Raw genomic sequence first — 22,703 nt, forward strand, 5'->3', positions numbered from 1 at the left:
AAGGGTCCCGGCGCTCGTTCGTCCTTGTTTTCAGGGCGCAGCCGCCCGCTCAGCGCTCGGTCGCCCCCGCGGGCCGCCGCGACCCCGGAGCACGCGCCAGGCCCACCGCGGGCCCGAGGAGGCCCCGCGCACACCCACCGCGCCGCGACCGCGCGGGAGGCCTGCGCCGCCCGCGCCACCCACCGGCCGGCCCCCGGGCGGAGCGGAGCCGGCGGTGGCCGCCCGGGCGCGCCCTCCCCGGCGGTGGCCCCGCGTACCAAGCGTCCCCTACCGGACGCTCGGCTCCCAGGCCGGCCGCGGCGCCTTTAACCCGGGAAAGAGAACGGGCGGAGGCGGGCGGCTCAGAGGAGGACTCTTTCTTTCTTCTTTTTTTTGAATGAACAGTTGTGACGTACGTACAGGAAACCAGGCGGTTGTGAGGAGAATGAAGTAAGAGGCCAGGCCCCCCCGCCCCGCGCCCGCCCCCTTCCTCCCCGCCCCCACCCCGCCCGCGCGCCCGGCCGCCCGCCCGCCCGCGCGCCCGCTCCTGGTGTCCCCGCCGAGCCACCGCCGCCGCCGCCGCCGCTGCTGCCAGCCGAGGTGCCCGGGCGCCGGGCCCTCCGTGCCAGTAGCCGTCACCCTCGGAGCGGGCTGCGCGGCGGGACCTCGAGGAGGCAGCCGTCGCTTGCGCCGCCGCGCAGGAGCAGGAGGAGGAGAAAGGTTGCGCAGCCCGGAGGCGGGGTGCGCTGGTGGGGTGCAGCGGAAGAGGGGTCCAGGGGGGTAGAACTTCGTAGCAGTCATCTTTTTAGGAAAAGAGGGAAAAAATAAAGCCCTCCCCCACCACCTTCTTCTCCCCACCGCACCACACACAGCGCGCGGGCTTCTCGCGCTCGGCACCGGCGGCGGGCCGGGCGCGTCCTGCCTTCATTTATCAAGCAGCTTTTCGGAAAATGCATTTGCCGTTCGGAGTTTAATCAGAAGAGGATTCCTGCCCCCGTCCCTGGCTCTTCCATCGTCCCCCTCCTGTGTCTTTCTCCGTGGAGTCGTGAAGCATTTCCGTGGGTAGAGATCCATGTCTGTGCCCGCGCGTGTCTGTGCGTGTGTGAATTGCCGAGAGGAGGAAAATCACAGGACTTCTGCAAATGCTGCACTGAACGTTGTAATTCATCTGCCGCCGCCGCTGCTGCCTTGTTTTCTCGTGCTCTTGAAACCTTCGGTTGGGATTCCTACGGATTGACATTTCTGTGAAGCAGAAGTCTGGGAATCAATCTGGAAATCCTAATTTTTGCAATCGACACCCCCACCCCCGATTCATTTGGAAGTTTCAGAGCAGCTACAAACGGAGAGTTCTGAAGATTGATGGGATCGTTGCCTTATGCATTTCTTTTGGTTTTACAGAAAAGGAAACTTGACAGAGGATCATGCTGTTCTTAAAAAATACAAGTAAGTTCTTTGCACAGGAAATTGGTTTACTGTAACTTTCAGTGGACACATTTGAGATGTTTGACTTTTAAGTGCATCCAAGTAAATTTCATTTCCAGACAGTTTAATACGTTCTTTTTAGGGGTGTAATTTGTAGTGTATATGCCCAGCTTTCACCTAGTGCATTGAAGAAAATGCACCTGATTTCGACTTACTAGGATTTTTTCTCCTTATCCTTTCAGCATCACGGAGGAAGTAGACTGATATTAATACTTTATGATAATGTGCCTCATGAAATAAAGATCTGAAAGGAGTTTGAATAAAAATTTCTTGCCATCTCATTCGAAGGGGGAAACACCAGAATCAAGTGTTCCGCGTGACTGAAGACACCCCCTCATCCAAGAATGCAAAGCACATCCAATAAAATAGCTGGATTGTAACTATTCTTTTTTTTCTTTGGGGTTGTAGGGTGGGAACGGGGGCGAGAGGTGCTGTTGGTACCCGGCTGCTTTTTTTCGGGGAAGGATGGCTCACGCTGGGAGAACAGGGTATGATAACCGGGAAATAGTGATGAAGTACATCCACTATAAGCTGTCCCAGAGAGGCTACGAGTGGGATGCCGGAGACGGGAGCGCAGCGCCCCCGGGGGCCGCCCGCACCCCCGGCATCTTCTCCTTCCAGCTGGGTCGCAACTCCCCGCTTGGTGTGCCCCGGGACCCGGCCGCCAGGACCTCGCCACCGCCACCCCTGGCCGGCCTCGCCGTCGCCCAGGGGCCTGCGCTCAGCCCGGTGCCACCTGTGGTCCACCTGACCCTCCGCCAGGCCGGCGATGACTTCTCCCGCCGCTATCGCCAAGACTTCGCTGAGATGTCCAGCCAGCTGCACCTGACGCCTTTCACCGCGAGGGGACGCTTTGCCACGGTGGTGGAGGAGCTCTTCAGGGATGGGGTGAACTGGGGGAGGATTGTGGCCTTCTTTGAGTTCGGTGGGGTCATGTGTGTGGAGAGTGTCAACCGGGAGATGTCACCTCTGGTGGACAACATCGCCCTCTGGATGACTGAGTACCTGAACCGGCACCTGCACACCTGGATCCAGGATAACGGAGGATGGGTAGGTGCATGTTTGAGTGAGTGTTCTGGGCTTGAGGGCACAGGTTTGTGATGCCCCGGCAGGCGTGTGGGTGGACCCCAAGGGTCAAGAGGAGGTTGTTGAGCCAGTGAAATAAAATCGGGTTTGTAGTTTTCTTCTCTTTTTCTCTGGACAAAGTGCACCCTACCAGGTGATTTCTTGCCACCAAAAGTGTTTAACTTGCTGCCTGCCATTGAACTTAAAGATCTATCATTTTTGACCCATTAAGATGTTTTGCTAGGCGGTATCCCTTCAGTGTTTCTCACACTGAGCCTTCAGGGTTCCCAGCATCAGGGATACCTGGGTCTTGTTGAAATTGGAGATTTCAGGGACTGCTTATGAACCAGATCCCCAGGGTTGGATCTGGTCAGTGTGCAAGCCCCCCTGGTGGATTCTTTAGTGTGGTAAAATTTGAGAACCATCCGATTAGGTGAACAGACTCCACCGGAGGACCTCTTCTGATTCATCTGCTAAAATTTTCCCCAAGAAGAAAACTAATGTAGTTCCTTACCCTGGAATACTTAAGCAGTACTTGTGAAGAGGTAAGTTGGCTTTCATTGACGTTCATGGACGCCTGTCTGCAGTGGATATGATGGTGTGTGTGCCTTAAAGAATACTGGGCTATGAATGCTTTATTTCACTGGGCACAGATTTTGCATCTGCCACATGCTTTGTGTTCTGTAACGCATGCATGGTTTAAAGTTTACCGACATCTAGTACTTCTCACCACTTAGGATCCACGTAACATTGTGATGTCCTCTGCTGTAAACTACTTGTATCTAGGAGAATGTAAGAAGGAGTAAGTTAGTGTGGATTGAGAGATGCCCTGACTTCAGTTGAAATGACTGATATCTGTAGCTTTGAAGATCGTCTGTCTGCAAGGTGATTTCTTTTCCTGGTGCTGTGCTAGATAGAAGCCATCATTTTGCTGTACAGTTCTTGTTTTCTATGATTCTTTGGGAGTGGGGAGCACATCCTAAGACTCAAGATTTATACTTAAGATCTGAACCTTATATTTAAAATGATTAATTTATAGAAGAGTAGTAATTCTTGCCTAAAGTTGTTTTCTTATAGACTTTTTGTTTTAATTTGAGGATTATGTTTGGAAAATGCTTGCAATTCAGTGTCTCCTTTTATAGTGTCTGGGAGAATGTTAAAATCACTTTTTTAGGACTTAACAGGAGGAAAAAAGCCTGAAATGACTACAAGTAGATTAAATGTCAAGATGCGCATTATATATTTTGCCACAGTTTACAAAATGTGCTAATATTCAGGACCCAAAAGGAAAAAGGCCAAAAAAAAAAAAAAAAAGAATGATTGATGTGAGCATCTGATCTTTAATGAAAGTTGACAATATAGACCCACTGTTTAAGGTATAAAAGTAAAATTCACTAACCTAATGCTCTAAATTTTAAATTTATGAATTGTTTGTTGAGACCCCCACATTATTAGATCTTTAGTAATTTGGGAAAAATTTGTTAAAATATGAAAAAATAACATTTTTGTTAAATGTTTAGTTATTAATAGGTGGCTCAGTTTTTAACCACTGTATCCAAAGAGGTGGAGACTTCCAGATGTCAGAAGGATTGTTCTAAAGACAAAGCAAAACTGATTTAATAGTTTTACTATTTCATACTTTTTAAAATTTAAGTTTTTCTTTGAAATTGAAAGAAATCCAAGCTAACTGTTGTTTGTCAAGTAAGTTAATAAAAAAAGTGGAAAATAGGACCATGTATTTGTGATAGAAATATAGATACAAACTTGTCATTTGTTATGGGATTGTAATATGTTAATACCTCTTAAAAATGAGCTTTTTAATGATCGCTTTTTCCTCCTTTCAAAATAAGGCTTGCATGTAGAGCCTATCTTTGTGGTCAACAGGTATCTGAGGTTGATAAATGTACAGGCTATGTTTTATGATGCCAAACCACAATGACATATTATACAACATGATAAAAAATATTTACAAAAACCCTTATGGTAAAAATAAATCATATAGAACCACAAATGATTGATAGTAAAAATATATAATAATTTTTAGAACAACACACACAGATGGATGAATTATATAGGAAAACAAAGGAATTTGGTTAAAAGAAAGTATTTATCAGGAAATGCAATCATATGTGGACACTTTAAAACAAAACTATATTTCAAGAGTTAAAAATGATTTGCCTATCATTTTATATGTGCATTATTTATCTAAATTTTTATTTTAGGCTTTTGGCATACAGACAGGTTTTCCTCCAAATTTGTACCAATCAAGGTTCTATACCTAATCAGAAATTGCTTCTTAGAATGTAGCTTTAATAACAGTTGGAAGCTTTGAAGAGAGCATATTTTCTGGACTTAAGACCATGATCTGTACTAGGGCTCAGTGGATTGGCTCATCTATGAAAGGTAGTATTGAACATTTAAAACTTTAAACTTGAAATCACTTTTTCTTTTCTGCTGCAGACTCAGAACCTTCTGGGCCTGAGGAAAATACATTCCATGTTTCAAAACAAGGAGAAAGCAGTCCTTGGAATGATCAGCCTCCAAAAGATGGTCCCACAGCCTACAAATTAAAGGCTACAGCAGTAATTGAGTATAGAGTGGAGTGTGGCTTTTTCCCTAAATCTGAGTAAGGCTTTGTGTGGCACTGAGAAAAAAGACAAGAAAGAAGTAGCAATGAGAGAACAACAGTTCTAGAAAATGTCTAAGACCTTGCAGCTAATGTGTAGCTCCCAGAATGGCAGCATCAGCACCACCAGGAAGGTTCTTAGAATTGCAGAATTTCAGGTCTCATTCCAATGCTACTCACTCAGAATGTGTACTTTGTGAGCATATTAAAGTCAGGAGTGTTGACTATCATACTTGATTATTGTGGTGTCTTTTAGGAAGAATCATATCCTGGGATGAATTCTGCAGTGCTCCATTCCAGTAGTCTCCCAGAGTATTACCTGGAAAACAATATGACCCAGATATCCACTAGAGTGATACAGTCTTCAGGAAGAAAGAGATTGGAATGAAGGAGATACATAGATACCATAAAACAAATCTTCCCAAAAATGTTTTTCATGGTACTTACACAATGTGTATTAGCGTCACTGGTCCCATTAAATTAAGATAACATTCCTACTTTAATTAAGAGATCCTATTTTTAATGGTTCTATTAGTTATTATTTTATGCCCTCATACACAGTTTAAATTACATAAATGAGTTAGTAACCCTGCAGTCCCTTTTAGACAAAGGGACTCTTGCAAGCAAAGAGCTGAGATACAGGCAAATTGATGATGAATGAATGAAAATTGGCAGCACTTCCCAAGCAGAACTGTGATGACATTCAGCCTCATGTCTTAGGAAGGTGTAAGATACAGCCTAGTAGAAGAATAAGATGCTTCACACAAGAGACTAGGAGATTGATTTCACTCTGTTGGTGGGACGGTTGGTGGTTTGATTTTCTTTGTTTTATTTATTTTTATTGTGTTTTTGGTGTTTTAGTGTTGGTAGTTTTGGGAAGATAAGAACTTAGTTCTCCATACCCAATAGAGGTCAGCTTCCTTTTAATTAGTTAGTGAGCAAACAATTTCTCTTTTCTGGATGCAGTCCATGTCCAGCAAAACATTTGATTAACTGGAAAGAAGCACCATTCTCATGCAAGTGTACAAAATAAGTGAAAGAGCATCATTTTCTTAGGGGCTGAGTATCCGCTGCTTATGGGCGCTTTTGGCAGCAAAATGATACGATTAAAAATAGAATGATGATGATCTAGTCTTAAATAATACATTTAATGATGAACTTTCCTTGGTAAAAGTGCATCTCTCTGCCTGCTAAGAATCACATGACCCCTTTCAATAATTTATTTTGTAGAAAAAAATACACTGTTGCTCCTAGAGTTTTTCAGTCATGTGCTGTTGAGTGATTATATTTATGGACCTTCATAAAAATTTTCACTTCACTCAGTTGCCTTTTAGGGCTTTTGTTGCTATTAAATGTCAGTTGAAAACATTTTTTTTTTGTTCATCCTGTTACTTCAGTTGTGCTTTCTAGTGAGAATGGACTGCTCTTTTTAGCAATCCTTGATTGAGCTGGTACACGTCAGATTGCTTAAATGTTATTAGGCCACACATACCATACCAGGTAACAGCCAAAGAAAAGAGAGGGAAGGAGGAAGAAAGAGCAAGAAGGAGGAAGAAAGAGAGAGCAAGCCAACCAGGACAATTTTTATTGCTTTCTTTTTTCTCTCTGTTTCGAGTCCAGTTCTGCTTGGGGAGGGTGACCAACCATTTATGAAAGAGCATGGAGGTGCTAGGGCTCCTCTGCACCTGTTTTTAAGGTTGTTCATCACGTCTTAGTAGTAGTTTAGCAAAGCAGGAGTGCATTTGTGCTAGAAAACAACACTATCTTTGTAGTGTACAAGCAGAAGGTTTTCCTTTCCCCCAAAGATATATCGTATCAGAGGTTCAAAGGTTCTGTTAAACCTTTTTAAGGTAATCTAATATCACCTTATTCAGGTATGGCCATGACCTCTCGATCTGGTCACCTATCCCCTAACTACATATAGAAAGACCACTTGGTGGATTTGTTTCTTACGAAGTTTCTCTTTTCCTCTGCTTGTTTTGATTCAAACATGAACATTTGAAATCTAAGCAGTATTAGTGAGGCAAATCATTCAAGGACTAAGACAGTTACCCCATGAACATGATGGCAAGTCTTGTGTGTTGGGCTCTGGGTTAAATTGGGTACATGGGACAAAAAGCTTGCCCTGCTCTAGATGAACTCACAGGCTAGGGTTGTAGGTGTTCTTATAGAAACTCATAGTTACCACACATCTTCATTACCATGATTCTACACTCCAAGACTTAGAGCAAAAAAGAAAATAACTAAGAACATGTTACTTTGCATGCAGTTCAATTTTTGTCTAAAAAAAGTTATTTCTAACCATATGGCTGTTCATGTGTGCATTAAGGCCTCATTTAAATAAGGGACAATATGCATACAATTTAAAAAATACTGTATAACCAAGACATAGGCTTAACAGAACTGAAAGGCAGTGGGGGGAGTTCCCTTTTTAAATAGTAACCCACTAAGGACTCTGTGCATTAAAAATACTTAGTAAATAGTCTAGTTTTTAAAGAATTTCATTAAAGCTTTTAATGTAAAAGACGATCCAGATTCTGATTAGAATAGAACATATTAAATTTTTATTACTATACTGGAAATTGAACCCAGAATCTCCCACCCCCCCCCCCTTTTAAATTTTTGAGACAAAGAGCTGCAAAGTTTCTAAATTGCCTAGGCTGAGTTTGAATTTACGCTCTTCCTGCCTCAGCCTCCCAGAGTGCAGGGATTACAGGCCTGCACCCCAGGCCCTGCTAAACAGGGTAATGTGAAGAATTGTCTTTCTTCATTAACTCTTATATACAGAGAAATACAGGTAGCTTTTGAACTAGAATAAGGCCTCTTTCTTTGGAGAGAAGAAAAATCCTCTATTTTGCTTTAAGTTCTAGTACTGTTCTATTGGCAGATGGTGCTCTTCTAAAATGTTATTTATAGTTTATAGAGACTCAGTCTACTGTAGACTAACTATATTCCAAAGGCACAGGGTGCTGGCTTTCTAATTTACAACTGCTGTGGCCCTCTTTCTTTAAATGGAGATAGTGTAAACATTTTCAAATTACAACAAAACTATTTTCCTGTTTATAAGTATTTCTGTAGGTGGTTGTTCTGATAGTTGCCCAGTTCCATAGGGCCAATACTATGCTTATGTACGCTCAACCAACCTATCTTCAGTAAGAAAGAGGATTAAAAACTGTGTTTCTCCAAAGCCGTTGTTTTCTCATCAGCACTCAATCCCAAGGCCATCCCTACCTGTCCGGTTACAGACAGCCCAAGTGCAGCTCCATGTTACCGTGCAACTTACAAAGGGTGGGAGTCACCAGAGGAAGCAACTGTGTGCGTCACAATAATCTTGCCATTAGCAGCTAGTAAAGTAAAAATTCTGTCAATAAGTACTAACATTTCCCTCCAGAGATGGTAAATTCTAGCTCTGAGTGGAGAGAAGAGTATCTGCTAGCAGAGGTTTTACTTGCTCTGATTCCTGTGGTGCGTGAAAGTAGTCTACAGCTCGAGCTTCAGTTACGTTTTCACTAACTAAACTAGCTGAAGGTAGGGACTGCTTCTCCCAGACATCCTCTTACAGACATGTTAAAAAGGGATTCTCCTTAATACGCTGAGTGTCACTTGGTTTCGCTCCTCTGTGACTTCCTGGCAGCAGAGTGCTTTCCATGAAGAGGTTAACCATGCAGGGAACCTTTTCTCCCATTTTGCACATGGAGCATGTGCTTCACTGGAAAACTCTACTGGGAAAATTTGCATTTCCATTGCTGCCCATTTTGCCTTCCAAATTTCAGGAACAGAACCATATTCTCTTTTCGTTAATCGGCTCTCTTGGGGGCTTCAGTGTAATGAGTCAGAAGCTTATGACCGACTCCACTCTGCTCTTTATTATGTCTCCTGAAAACCCACTGTGTCAAGCAAAGCTTTAATTTTTCAAGAGAGATTTTTTTTCCATTGAGACCCATACATCTTTTCTTGTGACAGTTCCAATTACTGCACTTCTCTGTTTTTAACTGTTAAAAAGACAGTTAAACCTCAAAAGACTAATGGAGAGTTTACGCATTTTAATGCTTAAACCCCAAACAAGGAATCAGTGTTGCAGGTTGTGTCTTCTTGACCTTTCCCAGCTCTCCTTATAATATAAGTAAGATTTCTGTTTTATAATACAATGAATGTTACATCTGTGTATTAACTCAAAATTGAACTGCAGCCAACTATTCCTCTCCTCTGTGTTTGAACTTTCTAAGAGAATATGGGAGCAAATACTGAACCTTCTTTAGTCATTGCCTATCTAATATATATCCTTATTATAATTAGAATATGAATATAGTTAACTAAAGCTAATATCAGCTTAATATATTGACTTATCTCTTTGAGGGGAAAAAAAGCAAGTCCATAAAGAATGTCAGCTTTGGCGCCTCTGGGTTTAAAATTTCAAAAGTATCTCCTAACTATATCCTTTATGGATTTCTGCCAACATCCTTTTTTTAAAAATACTGAAAATATGGAGAAGAGGTTCTGAAGTATTGTATAGCAAAAGTGTAAGTATAGTGAGACATCTAAACATCATATTAACAGTATGAGGGAAAAAATGATTTGAGGAAGTCTTAATCAAGGAAAATGAGCAGGTGCCCACAAAACTTAACACAGAGTTTCCAGTAACCGGGCAGTAATGGACATGGAAGGGTGAGAAGGCTCTGTTTAGACAAATGTGAACATTTTTTTCATTGAAAAAACTTTATTAGGGGGCCAATTATGTGTGAAGGTCTAAGCTAGGTGTTTCAGTTAAGTAAAAAGTATGTTAAGTAGCCTTGCTTTTGCAGAATTGCAGGTAAGCAAATTGCAGTAATCACTGATAATTTTTAGTGGCAGAGAGAGCCACTCCAACTAAGGAGGCACCCGCTAGGAGTTTCCTCCTAGAGGTTCATGTAGGAAATAATTTGAGGGAAACTTTGAAGAATAGGTAGGTAAAAAGAGACACCACTTCAGATAGCCAGAACCAAGGGAGTCAAAGCCAAGCAGAAGTGTGTGAGTTCTGTTTAAGGAATTAGGAGTCTGACTTGACTGGGGGAGCAAGACCACTCCAGTGGAGTTTGGTTTGAGAATTTATCATTTGGTCCTAGGTTAGAGATTTGTATTTGACTTGGTAGATGTTAAAAGGATTCTGAGACAAGGCAGGATATGTTGCTTTGAGGAAGACTGATAATGATTGAATCTGAATGGGAGGGACCAGGTAGGAGTCTGAACATCATTAGTGAGGTGGAGAATAGAAAGACAGTAGATATGGGGAATGATACAGAATGGAAGTAGACAAAGGGCTGGAAAGAGATGGGCTGAAGAAGGAGGAAGGAAAAGAATCAGAAGACTTTAGGTATATACCAGGTAAAAACAACACTATCTTTGACAGAGAGAAGAAAGGTAACATCAGTTACTGTTTGATGAAGTCAATGTGATGAGTACAGTTGTGGACATTTTCAACCTGTGCTTTCTTTACAATATCTAAGTGGAAATTCTCAGTATGCAGTTGAGCTTAAGGATCTGGAGCTTGACATAAAGTGAGGCTGGAACACAATACATCTTTTTGCTCAAATTTTGTTGATTTCCCTTTTTCTTCCTTCATTTCCAAAAGTGGTGCTAACTGCTACAACTGATTTTGTCATCTTTTATCATTACTGTGTATCTTCGCTCAGAAGTCCTCTGTGGACCTCATAGGCTTAAATTGAAGCAATACACTTGAGTATATAGTATATAGAGGTTGTATAGAGGTTGGCTTGCTGCTATGAGTTTGCCATCTTAATCAGTAACTCAAGTCAAGTTAGTGTTGTTGTGATATTTTGTTTGTAACCTCCATTTGTGGGTCTGGGTCCTTAAAAAAAAAATCAAGATGTCCTTCTTAACTGGGACTTTCTCATGAAATTATTCTCCTATTAAGTTCAACCTGCCACTTAGCCTAGAAGTAAGTGGATACACACAGTGGTTGTCAATGGAATTAATAAAAGAGTTATGTCAGCAGTCCTTTAGATAGCTAATTCACCCTTACCTGTGAATGTACTCCCATTTCTCTTACTATAGATTGTGTGCCCCAAATGTTCTATCCCACTGGTTCATTAATATTTAATAGAAACTAAAAAAGAAAAAGACGTTTTCAAACATGATTTGTTTTCATCTTTTCCATTAAATTGAAAATATCATTCATACCTAAAGAGCAATGTAGATTTTGCTTTATCGTTAGCATTCAACATGTGTTACCACTCATCCTAACATTAGAGATACGTAACATTCACGCTGTACCTGTTTCTGCAAAGGCCCTGTATATACACAATACCTACTTGTTTTAATTCCTCAGGTTTCATATCTAATCCAGAATGTGACAGTCTTAAGAGTTTGAGATTATTCATTACCTTATTATTAAAGAAATCCAGCCCTGTTCAGAGTTCTCAGAGTGGGAGCAAAGTAGATTTTAACTCTATAATCAATGTTGTTGCTCAAATATAAAAAGAACAGCATTAGAAGCACAAAGATAAACAATGCCCTAGTTCTCCCATGAAGCAAGCAACTTTTGAAGCTGGAAGTCAGCTCAGCATTCCTAGAGGTGAGAGAAGCTAAGATTTTGTTTCTAAATACACTAATAAGACCACCAGGGCTGTCATAGATAAAGCTATTGGCCTGGCAGCTTTAGCAAAGTTCTTGTTCTATTTCGAGCAAGCTTCACTGCCTATCTGGCTTTATGAACTGGTGGAATTTGTATTTTTGAGAATTTTCATTCCTTGGCATGACAGAAACTCAAAGTGTTGTTGTTCATCATTTGTCGTCTGTTTCAGAAAGATCGTATGATTTGTTTACTTGTAATGAAGCTTGACCAGACTTCTCCAGGGGCTTTTAAAAACGACGAATGTGTCAGCTTACAGATTTGTCCCCATGAATGAAACCACAGGCAAATTCTCTTCTCTCTCCCATCCCCCTTCCTCCTGCTCTTCTGTGGCCATCTGTGCCTTATGTTCCCACTGCCAGCCCCTCTTCAAGTGGCTTATCTTTGAGTGAGTTCAGAAACTTCAAATTATAAAGGACACCCAGATAATTGGCCCGGTCTCCAAACTATCTGTCCCCTGTGCTGCTGCCAGATTCCTTCTTAATGAATACATCCAGTGACAGTGGGATTCTTGGGCTTGTCCATGTCCGTGAGAAAATGAGCTCCCCTGCTTTGTAACAGCTTGCAGCACAGAGAAAAAAATGACAGCCATTGCACTAGTTTTCTTTGAATGTAGTTTTCTTTCCCATAAATGATACTTTGAGAATACAGTTAAGGGGTTATTAGTTTTCTATTTCATGCTTGGCCTGTGTGTGAGAATAACACAAGCTGTCACTGCAAATAAGCAGCTAAACATGCTTTGTCTGCTTAATGTGAGCATTTAATATTTGGCTCAATTAAAAATTAACTGATGAAAGTACATGTCACTGGAATCTGAAAATACGTTTTGTAAGGAGTATTTCAAGGGCATGCCAATGAGTAAATCAGTGTTTTTAAAATACGGAGAATTTGGGAGAAATTTAATATCAGGGGAACACTTGTCTGGCCCTTGAAACCTTTGTATGTTTGCCATGGCAAGATATTAAAAATGAGTGTCCAGTTATTGTTGTTAAGGATCCATTTGCATCTCTGTAGTTTTTAGTAATTGCTTTTTTTAGTAATTGCTTGGTCATATGATCATTGCATGTAGAACAAGAATCAGTTACTCATTTGTGAAGACTTTTTTTTATTGTGTACATGCTATAGGGCAGGCCCTGGAGAAATGGGAAGCGGGGGCAAGGTAGGCCTGGCCTATGGATCAGGAGGAGTAGGGACCGAGACGGTGAAGCCGGGAGTTGAGGGGAGGATGCTGAGAGTGATGAGGAAAGAAATGCAGCAGTTGTGGGGGTCTTGGTGAGTCCACAGAGGTCTTCTGAGGAAAGAGACTGGTGTTGGAAGCATGAGCAACAGCGGAGTGGTAGGACGAACAGAGTGCCATCAGGGCTTTGAGAACAAAGGCCAGAGGCCGGAGATGGCTGGAGAGTTAAGGGAGAGAGTGAGGCTCAGCTGAAATGCCAAGTACAGTGCACAGCTCGGGAGAGGACGCTGGAGACGGGCCTCTATGGAAGGGCTCATGCCAGACAAGGCCACGGTGACACTGCTCGGTGAGACTGGGGCAGGTTAGAAAATGTATGAGTGACTGTTTGCCTGAGCTCAAGGAATAGTAGTAGCAGCAACCAGGAACTGATAGCTTTGCATAATGAATAGGGCTGGGATACAGAGGATTTTAGGAAGGTGCTGTGATTTGCTGGATAGTTTAAGACACCACTCATTTTTTTCTACAACAGTCTTTTTCCATTGGTGGTCATTGTTCTCATTATATATAAGTATTTCTCTCTTTTTTCACATTCTTTTAAATTGGCATTACCTGGCTGAAAACTTGTCAGAATTCATAATGTAATACATTTTCATTGGCAATCAGTTAATAAATTTAAAGAAAGAATTTAATAATGAAAGGCAATTATCACGGAATTTTTCTATAGGTAAAAAAATTATGGAATTTTAAAGCATCTAAAGGAATTTCTTATCTGTTGGCCCATTTGATCTCTGCAACACTCCTGAGTAAGGAATCCCCTTTATTCCAACTTTCCCTTACCTTTCTTCACCCCCACACTTTTCCTTATTTCAAGTTGAAGAGAAAACTTTGTTACAAAACTGTGAGAGTGCCAAAAAGCAAAGCCGGAGCTGACAATTCGTCAGCAGTGCAAGAAACCCTTCTTTATTCTGCCTTGCTCCTCTGAGTTTGCGCTAGATTTCTTTAAAAAGGCTTAATTAAGTGTGCTTAATTTTGAAAATAGTATCCTCTACTGCTGTCTCAAAAATTATTAGGAAAATTAAAATGTCTTTAATTTTAGTTGTTTCCCTCCACTTGGTTTGTGGGGGTCGACCCCAGAAATTCGTGGGCTACATTGCCAGCCCCTTACTTTTATTTTTATGTATTTGAGCAATTAATTTATTTTTTGGATGCTAGGGGTTGAACCCGTGGTGTTCACATTGAGCTACAACCCTACTCCTGTTCGTTTGTTTTATTTTGAGAAAGGGTTTCACTAAGTCTCTGAGTTGCCCAGGCCGACACTGAAACTGCAATCCATCCCTGTCAGACTCCTGAGTAGTTTAGGGTTTTGTTCCTGTGCCATCGCACCTCACTGGTTCTGCTTTTAAAGTATGTTTGTGTGTACGCTTGTAGCAGAGTAGGACCTAACTGCTGTTAGATGCCCACATAAGGAGCTCCGGACACTGCATGGGCTTGTGAGCCAGTTAGACTTGGCAATATCTCCACTAAAGGAATAGCACCATGATTGATGGCAGAGTTATCTAATGTTTCATAAGACAGTCGGTAAGCCAGCATTAAGAGAGTGGGATTAGAGGTGCATAGATTGTTTTTATCATCACTAATTAGCAGTAGAGTTTTTATTTACTTTTAAAATTGGCGACCAATAAAAATTTGACAAGTTTTTAGCGAATTTAAAAATGGTAGAGAACTCATCAGTAGGGTTTCACCACAGTGTAAAAGGGTGATTTCATTCATTTAACAAATGTTTATAGAAAGTTTAGTATGTGCCAAGCACCATTCTTGGAGCGTGAACCCTTAACCAATCGTAATGGTCAAGAACCATGTCTTGCTGGGTGTAGTGGCATATGCCTGTAATTCCATCTCTTTGGGAGGCTGGATCACAAGTTCAAGGCCAGCCTGGGCAAGTTGGCATGACCCCGTCTCAAAATTGTAAAAGGGATGGGGGTATAGTTCAGTGGTAGAGTGCATGGGAGGCTGTGGGTTCAATCTGCAGTCCTGAGAAAGGGGAGAAAATGAAAAAAAGAAAGAAAGGGAACTATCTATTACCTCCTGAATCCATCACCTGAGCAGTGCACAGGTAAATTACAAAATAATAGAGGGGCTACAGAATAAATAAAACAGAACAACACGATATGGGGTTGCTGATTGGACAGTTGTACTTTTGCACAATCCTGCAATTTACACGGGAGGTTCACTTGCTTTTGCTCATTAACAGCTGAAAATTGTTCTGCCTTAAAATTAATATATTAGTAAATTATTGTCTTCACATAGATTTAAACTGGGCTGCTGTGCATGATACAGAAGTAGAGACAGCCAGTATTTTTGGCTAAAAATTTAGAGCACTATTTCCTTTAATAATCCTCCTGATCTTTCTTATTTCCACTTATCATACCACTTGACATTGGCCCCACCCACTAAAAGACAAGAAGGAAGGAAGCTAGCATATGTTGAAGCCCCATCAATGCCAGACCCTCAGTTTAATACTTGTAGGAATAAATTAAATTCCTCCCCTGATGATAGGAAGTGGAATCATAGGTGAACAAAGGGGTTCTGAAAACTCATTTTACTTCTCATAAGAGCTAAGACCAGGACTGTTTATTTAGGCAACATAAATGATAATCAGCATCCTCAGAACTCAGACAAATTTTTAAGCATTTAAAATAGAGAACCTATTAAAATTAATAAGTTGATGCATTGTGACTTTTGGGGTTTTTTAAAGAAGCTAATTAGTCATCGTAGTAGCTAGGAGGTAAAATCTGTCTTACAACATGGATATGGAGTTTTAAACGTTTTCATAGTTAAAAAAATGAAAACTTCTCATTGAAACTTTTTTTTCTCCTTTGACTTCCAAGAATCTATATAAATAGTCTTTGAAAAATAGGTTGTAATAATCACTGCTTCATGTGAGACCAGACACCTGATTCTGAAGCTCTTCCTGGGGTCAGAGTGTGTCTGAATAATAAACCCACAGTGCCTTCCTGGACCAGAGCAATGATCTCACTGTCAAATTGTAACCTGCCTAATGCTTTTAATAGAAAGGTGGGAAAAGTCTGTGGTTTTACTTCTGGTGTGATCCTCAGCTCTTTGCTGTTCTTTTTTTAGGAATGACCTTAGTGTTTTTTCCAGAATCTAGGGGTGGAATGACATATGTTACTCAAGTTTACAAGATGATAATGTAACTGTTTTTAGATGTAGCTGTAAATTTTATTCTACTCATAAACAAACCCACCTTTGCAGACCACGGTGTATCAAGGGAGGGTTGTTTCCATCCCTTGCATTTTAATTTGGATACTTTGGCCTGGCACAGTGTTTCCATAATAACATCTGAACAGGATGCAATTGACTTGCAAGGCTAAGGGGGTTTCAGTGTGGGCCAGAAAACTTCTTTCTTAAAAAAAAATTAAACCCTACATTCTGACAAGATAGAAACTCTACTTATTCAGCCTTTCTTTTTTCCCCTGGCTTTCTGGTCAACTGACATATCTGTTATTAAAAACATTGAAATTGAATATTAACTTACTTCAAGGTCATGTGTAGAATTCACAACTCAAAAGTCAAAAGAAAAAATAATGTTTTAAGAAGTTTGTTTAATAAAGCATAAATAAATTTTAAAAATTAAGTATTTTCCCAGGGTACATGTTGTGACTTTTTAGAGTAGAGCTGCATCATATTTAATAAAGAAGCAAAAAAGGAAGGAAAATTATTATTCAAGCAAAAGCACAATAGTAACCTTTCATTACATGAGACAGAGTTCAACATGAAGCTCCCAAAGTCCCCAACTCTGAGCTCTTTTTGGAATTAAACAAATCATTCACTATTTTCTGTCTCTTGTATGGGTCAAACTGTCTTTAAAATGTTGGACCATTGTAATCTAGCATGTTTAATTAATAGGCTATCACCCAACAGTGCAATATGTATAAGACTCTTTTATGTATTTTTGAAAATTCTTAAAATCCCAGTAAATTCAGAATATCAAGATATTTTGTGCTTTTAGCAGCACTTATGTGACCTCTAAAGTTACAGAGATTGCTCACAGGACAAGGGAAGAGTCGATTTGGCTTCTGTACCCCAGCTCCCTGGTTTCCAGTGTGAGTATGAGAAAGTCCTGTTACTTTATTTCCTCATTTCTCTTTAGAATTGTTTCTGATGCTCCCTGAGGAGTAAAGAATACCTTTTGTCACCAGTAAGTATAATATTTTGTGACTGAAAAGCGCATTAACACCTTCAAAGATCTCTGTTTAATGATGATGATCCTAAACATAACCAGGAGCTAGGAAATAATACCAGTCCTTCTGTGCAGAAGGGTGTCACACAGTTTCCATGCTGAAATTCACACTGACTGTCATGAGCTCAACCGTCATTCCTGACCAGTATGCTTTTAAGATATATGTGTGTGTATCCAACACATCTGTAAAAGTGCATGTGTATATAATGTGTGTTAAAATACACTTAACATTTACCATTTTAGTATCTCCTTTTTTGTGGTACTTCATGTATGCTACACCAGTGCTCTACCACTGAGCAATATCCCCAGCCATTTATATCATTTTTGAATGTGTGCAGTTCAGTGGCATTAGCATATTCACAAGGTTGTACAGCTATCACCACTGCCCATCTCTAGACCTTTTTCATCGTCCCGAGGTAAAACATTTTACCCATTAAATAATAACGCTACGTATTCCCCTCTCCCATCCTGTGTAACCACTGTTCTGCCTTCTGTCTATGAATTTGACTCTTCTTGCTATCTCACATAAGTGGAGTTACACAGTATTTTTTCCTTCAGACTCTTGTTTCCTTAGTAAGTTCATCCAGTGTTCTAATTTCTTTCTTCTTTATGGCTGAATACTATTTTGTGCATTTGCATTTAAATTTTTTTTTCTTAAAAGTTTGATTATAGTCCCCCTCACCTCAACCAACAGAAACAGAAAATAAGAGTTGACAACAGAGGTAATGTGAGGACTGAAAATTATTAGAAAAATTTCTTTGGAGTCTTGACAGGAAGAAGACAAAAATGCTTTTCAAAGTAATTCGGGAACGAAGCAATGTAGCCTTTGATGGCCCTTTTGTGTGGAGCAGACAGTGATGAAGGCTACTCAGCTGCTGAAGTGGCTCTTGGACGGGCGCACCAGGCACAGGGCAGTCTCCCATGCTTTTTAGGGTGCTACTGAGTCACCAAGACAGGGCTGTTCTCCGTAGTAACAGTTGGAGAGTTCAGAAAAGATCGGTAATAAGTGGCAGACACCGCTCTGTTCCAAATGATTAAAAGTTTTTTAAAGGTTTCAAGCATCTGAAGAATTCACTTGAATGAAATATTATGTTTCAAGAATGTACTGGAAGGGCCAGCCATCATGGTGTATGCCTGTTATCACAGCATTCAAGAGGCTGAAGCAGGAGGGTTGCTGTGAGTTCAAGGCCAGCTTGGGCTACATAGTGAGATTAAGGTCAGTTTGAACTACATAGTGAAATCTGTCTCAAAACAACAACAACAAAAAATTTAAAAAAGTAAAAAGAATGTACTGGAAGGAAGCAATATCAAATAAAATAAAACAGCCCAAAGTGACCAAAATACCTTTGCTTCCCTATTCTGTTCTTTTTCTATTTTACTTTACTTTTACTGTTTCTTTTTCTGTTGTACTTTTCAGAGTAGAAAGTTAAATAACAACTTGATTCAAGTGGATGTTGTGATTTCCTGGAAAATCTTTACTCTATTGCTGTATCTAAATTATTCTTTCTGTGCATAAATTAAATGCTGGGCATATTTAGAGTAGCTGGTCTACCCTGCTTGGTGGTACTGGAGTGGCTCATGAGACCCTGTTTTGCAGCATCTATCTGGTGATTTCATTTCAAAAGCACTGTATAGTAAAATGTAGTCAGGTGTTCATTCGACGTTCTCCGTGCCTGCTAGGTTTCTGGACATGACCTCGAGCCTTGTGGAGGGCAGTCTCCTGGGAAAACATACACAACCCAGTGAGCTTCTGCCGGGAAGGTGAAAGATGGTGTCATGAGGAGATGCTATTTGACCTGGGTCTTGAAGAATAAGACTTTTGTTTTGTTTTATTTTGTTTTTAAAGAAGCTTGTCCTGTGGCGAAGCAGAAGATACCGTGTGTAAGTACAGTTCTTGAAGGGCCTGATAAGCTTGAAAATGGCAAGAAGAGCAGAGCAACCAGAGTATAGGGGCTGAGGGTAGATGGAAAGACACGGTCCGGGCAGGGCTGACTCAGCGAGGCTGCCTGCCACACCAAGAAGTTTAGACTCGTGTTCATGCTGTGGAAAGCTGTTAGTGAGTGACATGCCCAGATTCTGTTAGGGAAAATTCTGCTGAGAGGCTTGTTGGAGGGGAACAAATAAGCCAGATCAGGAGATGGGGCAGTTGTTCAAATTAAGGTACTAAGCAGTTGCACCACGCATACGAAGTAGGAATAGCCAGGATAGGACTTCCCAAAAGACCTTTCAAAGTAAGTTCAGTGAGGTTATGTAGGGCTGGGGATTTAGCTCGGCGACATATTTGCCTGCCTGGCAAGTGCGTGGTCGTGAATTCGATCCCTGGTACCAATTAAAAAAAAAAAGAATCACAGTGAGGTTGTGTATGGGACTTGCGTGTGGATGTAATTCATTATCACTGAATACTCAGCACTTGGTATAAGGAAAGCATGTAGTTGGTGCTCATCTGACTACACAGACGGCTGGCTGTGCAGATGTTATAGGCTGTACTAGTAACTGTTGAAGGGACACTCCACTATCTTGTGTTCCTTTGGTGGATCTAAACATTCTATTAGTACATTTCTTTTTTAAAACAGTCCCAGGAGGTTGGTTCAGCTTTTATTCTTTTCTTGCAGATGAGGACCCTGAAGCTTAGAGAGTGAATAATGACAAGCCTGGTTAAGCCCGGGCTTGAACCCACGCCGCCTTGGAGTGCTTGGTGCTCTTAATGGCTGCACTCTCCTCCTCTCTGCTGTTGGAGTTTCCAGGAAGCTGAGTCTGTCAAGGCTCCACAAGTGATGACTTGGGGCAAACACAAGCAGTGGCAGGATGCAGAGAAGCCTGTTTAGGAAACGATTTATCTCCCGTAGACATAGCATGTGAGATGACCTTACCAGAAATAACAGTGACAGTGATAACAGCACCATAGCCTTTTCCCTGGCATCAGAAACCAGCTTTGTAATGAATAAGGAATTTCTCTAGGGAACAGTCCTAGAAAGAAATAAGCAGTTGAGATAAAAATAACAAAATATAAAATAGCCAATTGTTTTCTGTGTTTTCCCTTCCAAACTTGGCCTTGCGTGATTTACTTTGTTCACTTGCCATCTGTAGGTTGTCGCCGTAATTTGACTTGCTTGTTGCTTGGTCTAACGGAAGAGGAGATGACTGTGAGCATTTTCAGAGAGGTGCACCTTGACTTTGACTTCATCATACCTGACAAAAAGGAGAAGGGATTCTTTAGAGCCCACACAGCTTTTGGGGTGGAAGCCTAAGGTTTTTTGGAATGAAGCTGGTGACTGTTGTTTCCCACATGGCCCAGGCTTTAGAATCTGAGCTCTCTGACTTTCAGGTGTGTGTGCTGTCATGGATCATTACAACCTCAGCTGAAGCAGTATTTTCATGCCACAGGTCAGAGTCTTGCAAAATAAACTCTTGTCATAACAAAGATGCAGCATCCAGATTACATCTTAGCATTCCACCACCCTTTACCCTAGAAGGACACTGCTTTTCGTGTCAAGATGGGGAAGAGATTCCATTTTGATACTGATTCTAACTGGGGGTTGACTGGCTCTGGCTCGACCACCCTTGTGTATGGTGATAAATCTTGGTGCCATTGTAGTATGTAAGAGTGAGGTGTGGAAACTCTGCCATGGTCTCTTGGCTCCAATTTTATGCAGATTTGCTTAACAGAATGCAAATGATTTCTCAGTAATACAGGTCCAAGAGACCACAATCTTGTTTTTATCATTGTTCCTGGGCTTTTACCTGCAGCCACATGAGAAGTGGGGAGAGGCTAAAGACAGTGTGGCAGGTTAAAGACAATGGAGCAGATTAAAGACAATTTGGGAAAGAATGGCACAGCCATCAGCACGCACCAGGCCTGAAACTGAGTCAGAAGCACCAGTAGTCTAAGACATAAGTGTTTCGGGAACAGGAGAAGGTCAGCAGAGGCTAATGTTTTTTGTTTGTTTGTTTGTTTGGTTGGTTTTTATGGCTTTTTGAGACAGTTTCTCACTATACAGTTCAGGCTGGCCTTGGACTCACTTTGTAGCCCAGGCTGGCCTTGAACTCACAGTGATCCTCCTGCTTCAACCACCCAAGTGCTGGGATTACAGACATAGGACACCACACCAAGCAGGTCAATGCTTTTTTTTTGTTGTTGTTACCTGGGATTGAACCCACGACCTCCCGCTTGCCAGGCAGGTGCTTATGCGGCTGAGCTAAATCCATGGTCCTTACTGCATTTTTAAAGTCTTTAGTCACTTCTCTTATTTCAAAGAGCTTTTGTGATCACCATATGTTTCCAAATATTTGTTTATCCCTACGCCTACTCCCTACAAGCTAGGCACTAAAAAAGACTAGTATGTGCCACAGCTATGATACTGTTTAAATCTAATTCTGCACTGTCCAACATGATAGACACTGGCTACTACCTGTGACTATTGGGTCTGCAAATGTTGCAGGTCTCAATTGAAATGCGATTGGAGTGTAAAATTTACAGTGGCCTTCAAAGACTTAGTATAAAAAAATGCAAAAATATTTATATGAACATTTTGCATATGTTGGTATCAATAAAATATACTAAAGTGGTCACTAGAAAATCTAAAATTACATATGTGACTCATGTTTCTACCGGACATTTACTGTATGATATAATCATCTTTTTATTTCTATATTTAGATATTATTAGGATAGAAAGACCTTTTCCCCCCACTGAGAGGTGGGTACAGTTTTGATTATTTTATGCCATCTTGTATAACTCTTTTCAAAGTATGTTTTATGGATATTCTTGGCTCCATTGCCTGTAAACTGAGGTAGGAAGGAAAGGTGTAGGGAAGGTCCATACCTTTGTAGGGATGGAGAAGAAGGAGGAAGGGCTTGTCAGCTTCAGAGTTAAAGGTGGGTAGGGAATAAAACTTCAGCTCTATGATGTTTATCCCAATGCATTTTAGAAATATACTAAAACTTATCCGTGGATAAGTATAAAAATCCTTATTTTTATACTAAGGATTATAGGTTACAGTACATTTAGAAGTATTTATGTGTGCATGTATGTGGTTAATATGTACTGATCCAACACATTGATCCAAGGTTGTAGCTCCTACTTAATGTCTAGATACAACTGCTGTTGGATTTTTAGCCTCTCGGGAAAAGGACAGGGTCGGGGTGGCAGGCATATTATCATGACAGAGGCATGTTTTCTTTTCTTAGAAGTTGGTTACTGTCATGTTGAATTCTTGGCAGTGTGAAGCAAGCTCAGAAAGTCCTGAGATTGAATTTTAGTCATCAGTGGGATACAAAGATAAGGCAGGTGTCCTGGGTCAACAAAGCAAGCAATCAGACCCGAGAAGTCACCTAACATGGGATACGGTTTAGGACTAAGGATGGGAGATACAGGGAAAAAGACATTCCAAGGTCAAGACTAGGCATTGGAATTGGCAGGTGAGATCTGTAGAGCAGGGGAGGGCATTCAAGGCAAGGGCCTTGGGTGTGTCTTTCTGGGCCTGGC

General features: G+C 41.2%; 1 protein-coding gene across 2 annotated transcripts in view; it reads left to right on the forward strand.

Annotated features, from left to right (window-relative positions):
• Positions 1 to 546: 546 nt before the first annotated feature.
• Bcl2 (BCL2 apoptosis regulator) overlaps positions 547 to 22,703 on the forward strand; it is a 170,971-nt gene continuing 148,814 nt past the window's right edge. The window contains exon 1 of one of the 2 annotated variants that reach the window (XM_063231503.1): positions 547 to 2,511. In XM_063231503.1, the coding sequence (XP_063087573.1) occupies positions 1,927 to 2,511 (585 nt within the window). In that variant the 5' untranslated portion in view covers positions 547 to 1,926. The remainder of the gene's footprint in view (positions 2,512 to 22,703) is intronic. The other variant, XM_003474076.4, reaches the window with a different exon arrangement.

Source organism: Cavia porcellus, unplaced genomic scaffold (genome assembly GCF_034190915.1).
Source record: "Cavia porcellus strain 051 isolate PalLab524CR breed Dunkin Hartley unplaced genomic scaffold, mCavPor4.1 scaffold_20, whole genome shotgun sequence".
Lineage (NCBI taxonomy): Eukaryota > Metazoa > Chordata > Mammalia > Rodentia > Caviidae > Cavia > Cavia porcellus.